Raw genomic sequence first — 8,091 nt, 5'->3', positions numbered from 1 at the left:
TATCTGTCCACACAAGGATTAATAGCAGATGGCCTTACATGATTTCACTAAGCAACCATGGTGGATGGAGTCTTTGACAGCTAAAATCATTGTGTTTTGACTAGAATTACCAGAATTCTACTTTTCTTTTTAGATGATTGTCCATAGAGAGGTGCCGTTTACATTGCCTCACACTGAAGGAGCCTCTCTCAAAGTCGCTGCAAGTTCTCATTCTAAACACTGCATTCCAAACATACAACTAAACACAAGAGAACAGGGGCTGAACTTGACCAGGACATGCACATTAGCAGCAATGAATTTCCATTTGTGATTCTCACAGAAGCTTTACCAAGGATTAATGGAGGATAAACATGCCCTGGCAGCTATCTTCATTGGTGTATATGATACAGTTTAGATTGAAACTATATTCCAATGCAATACGACATGGGACATTGAAGCTCCAGAGGAGAAGTGGAGAGCTTGATCATTGGTTGCTGAGGAGAATTTTAAGTTAGGCATGTGCACAGACATATTCAATAATTTTCTCTATACAGTAAATTATCTTTTGTGGAAACAAGTCCAAACAATGAGTGCTAAACAGTGTGAGACATCCTGGGAACATGCTGGAATGATGTGCATGAGAGGGTCAAGTTCATCCAAAAAGAAAGCATTGTCTCCAACTTTTCTTCATGTCCCCTGGGCTTAGAGTCCAACCTGGGTTCTAAACGGAGACAACTAAACCCAGTGAAATAAACAGACAGAATCAAACCCCCCCAACCCTCCCCTCCAGAAAGAAAAATAGATAAGTGTGCAGTGTGCCGTCCGTCCTGGTTTGTGCAGGGCACCGTTAAAGTGTCTCAGATTCATGCTCCCTATGACATTCCCCGCGTGGCCACACTGGCACCTGGCAGGGCTACTGGCTACCCGTCAATGGGCATGGACTGCTCAAAGTCCGATCCGAAGAGCTCCTTGTATAACGGGGGAAAGTGGGAACGCACAATGTCTGGGTATATTGCTTTGAAAGCCGTCAGCTTCTCTGTATGCCTGCTGCACAGCGCTCGCAGTGTTGACACTTTGCATATCAACTGCGTGAGAAAAGAAAAGAGACAGGCTGTTATTTAGATTCACAGTAAGGCAAGGACATGGAGATACGCTAAAGAAAAACATCTCTAAATTCACTTTCACACAGGGGCAAACAGGCTGGTAAATATTGATACAGGCACTCAAGCAGGGGAAATCTTGACACTTCTTATGGAGCTTGCATGCCATTGTTACATATCTTCTCATCTCTGCTCAAAAATATGAACTTAGTTTAGCTTGCGTATGCTGCCAACCATGAAATCTATTGCTTGATTTTCATACAATAATGGATCACTGCTTTAATGTAAACAATCTTTTTCAGAGTTCAGGAGAGGTTTCGATAATCCAGCTGAGTTCAGGTCTTTATAGTGTCCCTTATAGATGACAGATATAGTTAGAGTAGGTGTATTGGTGTGAGGTGTACCTTGGTGAGTATGCCATCCTCTCTGTGGTTCTTCTGCAGGACATGCTGCAGTGCCAGCTGGATCTTCTGCTGGAGTTTCTCCACCTTTACCTTCTCCTGGAGCCAGGACCGGTCTACACAGAGAATAAGAAACACACTCATTATCAGCACTGCAATGTTTACAGAATCTACAGTTGATGAATACACTGAGTATAACAAACATTAGGAACACCTTCCGAATGGCTCACATCAACACCATTATCCCAGAAACCTAGACTCACTCCAATTCGCATACCGCCCCAACAGATGATGCAATCTCAATTGCACGCCACACTGCCCTTTTCCACCAGGACAATAGGAATACCTATGCGAGAATGCTGTTCATTGACTACAGCTCAGCATTCCCACAAAGCTCATCACTAAGCTAAGGACCCTGGGACTAAACACCTCCCTCTGCAATTGGATCCTGGACTTCCTGACGGGTCACGCCCAGGTGGTAAGAGTAGGCAACAACACATCTGCCACGCTGATCCTCAACAAGGAGGCCCATCAGGGGTGCATGCTTAGTCCCCACCTGTACTCCCTGTTCACTCACGACTGCGTGGCCAAGCACAACCCCAACACCATCATTAAGTTTTGACTACAACACAATGTGGTAGGCCTGATCACCGACAATGATGAGACAGCCTACAGTGACTTGCAAAACTATTCACCCCCCTTGGCATTTTTCCTATTTTGTTGCCTTACAACCTGTAATTAAAATGTATTTCTTGGGGTGTTTGTATTATTGATTTACACAATATGAAGATGCAAAATCCTTTTTATTGTAAAAAAAACAAGAAATAATAAGAAAACAACAGAAGACATGATCGTGCATAACTATTCACCCCCCCCCCAAATTCAATACTTTGTAGAGCCAACTTTTTCAGCAATTACAGCTGCAAGTCTCTTGGGGTATGTCTCTGTAAGCTTGGCACATCTAGCCATTGGGATTTTTGCCCATTCTTTAAGGCAAAACTGCTCCAGCTCCTTCATGTTGGATGGGTTCCGCTGGTGTACAGCAATCTTTAAGTCATACTACAATTTCTCAATTGGATTGAGGTCTGGGCTTTGACTAGGCCATTCCAAGACATTTAATGTTTCCCCTTAAACCACTCGAATGTTCCTTTAGCAGTATGCTTAGTGTCATTGTCCTGCTGGAAGGTGAGCCTCCGTCCCAGTCTCAAATCTCTGGACGACAAAGAGCTTCCCTCAAGAATATCCCTGTATTTACTGCCATCATTCCTTCAATTCTGACCAGTTTCCCAGTCCCTGAAAAACATCATCACAGTGGATTGCTGCCACCCCTATGCTTCACTGTGGGGACAGTGTTCTCGGGGTGAAGAGAGATGTTGCGTTTGCGCCAGATATAGCGTTTTCCTTGATGGTCAAAAAGCGAAATTTCTGTCTCATCTGACCAGAGTACCTTCTATATGTTTGGGGAGTCTCCCACATGCCTTTTGGTGAACACCAAACGTGTTTGCTTATTTTTTTTCTTTAAGCAATGGCTTTTTTCTGCCACTCTTCAGTAAAGCCCAGCTCTGTGGAGTGTACAGCTTAAAGTGGTCCGATGGACAGATACTCCAATCTCCACTGTGGAGCTTTGCAGCTCCTTCAGGGTTATCTTTGGTCTCTTTGTTGCTTCTCTGATTAATGCCCTCCTTGCCTGGTGACCGGCCCTCACTTGGCAGCTTTGTTGTGGTGCCATATTCTTTCCATTTTCTAATAATGGATTTAATGGTGCTCCGTGGGATGTTCAAAGTTTCTGATATGTTTTTATAACTAAACCCTGATCTGTACTTCTCCACAACTTTGTCCCTGACCTGTTTGGAGAGCTCCTTGGTGTTCATGGTGCCGCTTGCTTGGTGATGCCCCTTGCTTAGTGGTGTTGCAGACTCTGGGGCCTTTCAGAACAGGTGTATATATACTGATCATGTGACACTTAAACTCCACCTGTGTGCAATCAAACTAATTATGTGACTTGAAGGTAATTGGTTGCAACAGATCTTATTTAGGGGCTTCATGGCAAATACATATGCACGCACCACTTTTCCGTTTTTCATTTCTCTTCACCAATTTGGACTATTTTGTGTATGTTCATTACATGAAATCCAAATAAAAATCTATTTAAATTACAGGTAATTTAACAAAATAGGAAAAACGCCAAGGGGGATGAATACTTTTGCAAGGCACTCTATAGGGAGGAGGTCAGAGACCTGGTAGTGTGGTGCCAGGACAACAACCTCTCCCTCAATGTGCTGATCATGGACTACAAGAAAAGGCCAAACAGGCCCCCATTAACATTGACGGGGCTGAAGTGGAGCGGGTTGAGAGCTTGAAGTTCCTTGGTGTCCACATCACCAACAAACTATCATGGTCCAAACACACCAAGGCTGTGGTGAAGAGGGCACGACAACGCCTATTCCCCCTCAGAAGAATGAAAAGATTTGTCATGGACCCCAGATCATCAAAAAGGTCTACAGCTACACCCTCGAGAGCATTCTGAGCGGTTGCATCAATGCCTGGTATGGCAACTGCTGGGCATTCGACAGTAAGTCGCTACAGAAGGTAATGCGTACGGCTCAATACATCACTGGGGCCAAACTTCCTGCCCTCCAGGACCTCTATACTAGGCGGTGTCAGTGTAAGGCCCAAAAAATTGTCAAAGACTCCAGTCACCTAAGTCATAGACTGTTCTCTCTGCTATTGCATGGCAAGTGGTACCAGAGAGCCAAGTCTAGGTCCAAAAGGCTCCTTAACAGCTTTTACCCCCAATAAGACTGCTGAACAATTAATCAAATGGCCACCAAGACTATTTGCATTGACACCCCCCTCCTTGGTTTTACACTGCTGCTACTTGCTGTTCATTTTCTACTTTACCCCTACCCACATGTACAAATTACCTCGACTAACCTGTATCCTCGCACATTGACTCGGTACCGGTATGCCCGGTATATAGCCTTGTTGTTGTTAGTGTATTATGTTACATATTTACTAAATAAACTAAAGTAAAAAAACGTATTTTCTTCAAACTACATTGTTGGTGAAGGGCTTAAAAGTAAGTATTTCACAGTAAGATCTACACCTGTTGTATTCGGCACATGTGACAAACAAAATTTGATTTGATTTAATATTGAGTTGCACCCACTTTCGCCCTCGTCGGGGCATGGACTCTACAAGGTGTCGAATGCGTTCTACAGGGGGGATGCTAGCCCATATTGACTCCAATGCTTCCCACAGTTGTGTCAAGTTGGCCGGATGTCTTTTGGGTGGTGGATCATTCTTGATGTATAGGGGAAACTGCGTTGCAGTTCTTGACACAAACCGGTTCGCCTGGCACCTACTACCATACCCCTATCAAAGGCACTTATTAAGTCTTTCCCTGTGAAAGGCACAATGTTTAAAAATCATTCTTTAACATGTCTCCCCCCCCTTCATCTTCACTGATTTAAATGGATTTAACAAGGGATCGTAACTTTCATCTGGATTCACTTGGTCAGTCTATGTCATGGAAAGAACAGGTGTCCTTAATGTTTTGTCAACTCAGTGTATGTTGTACTCAGCAACACTCAGTAATCAGATACACTGATTTCTGGCTTCTGTGTCTAATTGAGGGACATGCTGGATGGATGGTGTTCAATGGAATGCTGTTTGGAGAAGTTTCAGGGCAAGAGGGTACATAAGAGACCCTGCAGTGTGTATCTGCAAATCTGTCATTTCTTGTACTGCGAACGACACCTACCTGCAGACATCAACACGAATGCGGAGAACAGGGCGATCTCATCCTCAGACAGGTGCATAGAACACAAGTTCTTCCCAAACTCGAAGACGGAGCTGATCAAATCGTCACAGCCTGCCACAGCAAAGGACACAGACACAGAGACAGTGGGTTGGGGATGAGGGTGAGGCAGACCAAAGAGCAAGTCACACGCTTGATCTTTATTGGGAGAGAGGCACACAGGCAGAGAGGGGAGAGGTGCAGTGCACTGACAGCACAGGGGAGTGTCTGAGGCGGAACAAGCAATGCTTTTACTGACATCCCTCCCCGACTAGTCCCATTCTGGCAGCTGGGTGGAATTACACAACCTGGAATGAGGTCACAAATGAGTCTTTTAGTTCAATCAATTATTGGAGATTGTGAGAGACAGGCTAATGCCAGCTAATGCCAGTGCAACTCTGGAGCCCCATCACTCTGCTGCCTCCCCTGTTCCGGCCCCAAGCCTCTCCATTCTGGAGCACTGTCTGTCTGACTGACTGACTGACTGAGGACACTGGAAGGCTTGTTTGGGAAGCCACATTCAAGACACTGAATAGCACAGCACTGTTCCTCTTCAGTCTTGCACACACGCACGAACGTGCATGCACAACGCACACACAGACAGACCGGTTTATGCATTCACACTATGCTTTCACACCAGCGCTAGGACACATTAATTTCCTCCAAAGGCATTTGGATGCACGGGAGAATGCACTGTAGAGAGTCTTAGTAATGTCATGGCATTCAAAAGCAAATGCTATTTGCTTCCACCTGAGATATTCTATGGCTGACTTTCAATGATGGTTTTGATATAACTCTCCCAAAGGGCATTCAATCTGGCTTTATTTATTGCAGCCTAACAGGAGTTATATGGAGCAGCAGTGATTCAGTAAGAATGTTATTCTGCCATATGTATCCACTGGGGAGAGGAGAGAGCCAGGTGAGGCAGGGACGAGTTCTCAGTGTTAGCTTACTGGCTCTCATTACAACTTTGTCTGTTATAAAGCAATGCGAGCTTGTGCAAATAAGTGCTACACACACACACTAGCTCAGATTTGCAGACACACTTGCGCACACACACACGTGCACAGCATTGGACTCTTGCAGCACTTACCTAATGACTTAAACACATCCGGCCCAGCATACTTTCCATCGAAATAGACTGTGTTGTTTTGAGAGTCGAAGGCACGGCACATTCTGACAAACACAACCTCCAAAGAGCCTGCAGAGGAGACAGAAATACCATAATGCTAAATTCTTCCATTCCACAGATTGAGTTAGAGTTGCCAGTCTTGCATCACGAGGCCCAACACAGCATATGCAATATTTGATCGTTTTTCCTCCTTCATTTGTGTGTTATACCCCCGATTCCTTTTAAACAGAAACCCATGACATAAAAGACTGGAACTAGTAATAACATTACATTTATATACTGAAAATTGTTACCCCAATAAAAAAGGATAGTGAAACACAATGCTGTATACGGCTCTGCTGTGTGGGACTGGTTTGGAGGGTAAAAGAGGTGTAATAGAAATATTACTGCACTTTATGAGATGGCACTGGTTTAAAATGTCACATGAGACAAGAGATCTCTGTCGCCATTTCATTATTAATATTGGCAATGCTAATGCAAATAAAAACCCAGGGAAAACTGAGATAAATACCCATGGGAGGCGGATGGGTTTGTCTATTTCTTTGTGTACGTATGTGTGTGTGTTTTTGTGTGTGCGCACTGAGAAGCTATTAGTTTGGGCAGATATCATCAATGGCAGAGCAGAGAGAGGAGGCAGCCTTCATGATAGCTAGTGTCTCAGCTCAGCAACACTATAGTCCCTTTAATGCCTATAAGCCTGAATACTGTTATTCTGTAATGAGCAGAGAGACGGGGACATAGAGGGACAGAGACACAGAAGGAAAGGACACAGATGAGCTGTGGAACAGAGGGAGAAAGCAGGCAGGGTGGAGCCTCCTGGCTCTGTGACACACACAGTCAGTATGTGAGGGAGGCTTTGTATAGTCAGGTCAGCTATGCCCTTGTGACAACGCCTGAGGGGGGTGAAGGGGGATGTGGGAGAGAGACGGCAGTGGGCCGTGTTGACGGGCTGTCATACCTGCTTTCAGAAGCACTATCTGATCGTTCTGACACAGCTCCATGAAGCCGTCGATGCGCTTGGCAAACTCCACCACGTACTGGATGGCCTCTGTGATTTTGATAGCACACAGCTGCCACATGACCTCCCGGGGCTAGGGGGAATGAGAGAGAAAAGGCTTATCTGGTGTAGAAAAGGATGGGATGGAATTAGCTAGATGGGTCGTTCCACGAAATGACTCCCTTTTGGGTAGTGTAACTTGAAGAGCACATGTTTAACGTAATAAAAAAAACATGTTGTTTTTCCATCTTAACAGGTTAAATAAATACAAATACTATAGTTAGCGCCTATTGAGTGTCAAATAAAGAGGAATGGAAGCTTGTTGTGTGCAACAGGGAGGTGCAATTGAATGCTTCAAAGAATATTTTCAATTGTTAAAACATTTCTAGCCTGTCTATCTATGGGTAACAGGTTTGACGTGTTCTTTTTTCTTTTAACCTTTATTTAACTAGGCTAGTCAATTCTTATTTACAATGATGGCCTACCGGGGAACAGTGGGTTAAATACACTTGATTTAATGTAGATTAAGGGGAAAAGACAGGTTAAATAATACTTTTTATGCCTTGAGACAGTTGAGACATGGATTGTGTATGTGTGCCATTCAGAGAGTGAATGGGCAAGACAAAATATGTAAGTTACTTTGAACTGGGTATGGTAGGAGGTGCCAGGCACACCGGTTTGTG

The 8,091-nt window shown here is 44.3% G+C and overlaps 1 protein-coding gene across 1 annotated transcript in view; it reads right to left on the bottom strand.

Annotated features, from left to right (window-relative positions):
- Positions 1-769: 769 nt before the first annotated feature.
- LOC135524389 (nuclear receptor ROR-alpha A-like) overlaps positions 770-8,091 on the bottom strand; it is a 60,733-nt gene continuing 53,411 nt past the window's right edge. The window contains exons 6-10 of the mRNA XM_064951884.1: positions 7,370-7,502; positions 6,373-6,480; positions 5,244-5,354; positions 1,484-1,596; positions 770-1,064 (exon numbers count right to left, since the gene is read on the bottom strand). Of these exons, the coding sequence (XP_064807956.1) occupies positions 900-1,064; positions 1,484-1,596; positions 5,244-5,354; positions 6,373-6,480; positions 7,370-7,502 (630 nt within the window). The 3' untranslated portion in view covers positions 770-899. The remainder of the gene's footprint in view (positions 1,065-1,483; positions 1,597-5,243; positions 5,355-6,372; positions 6,481-7,369; positions 7,503-8,091) is intronic.

This window comes from Oncorhynchus masou, chromosome 31 (assembly GCF_036934945.1).
Source record: "Oncorhynchus masou masou isolate Uvic2021 chromosome 31, UVic_Omas_1.1, whole genome shotgun sequence".
NCBI classification, from domain to species: domain Eukaryota; kingdom Metazoa; phylum Chordata; class Actinopteri; order Salmoniformes; family Salmonidae; genus Oncorhynchus; species Oncorhynchus masou.
The sequence above is the reverse complement of the archived record's forward strand: the minus strand, read 5'-3'. Positions and strand labels throughout refer to the sequence as shown.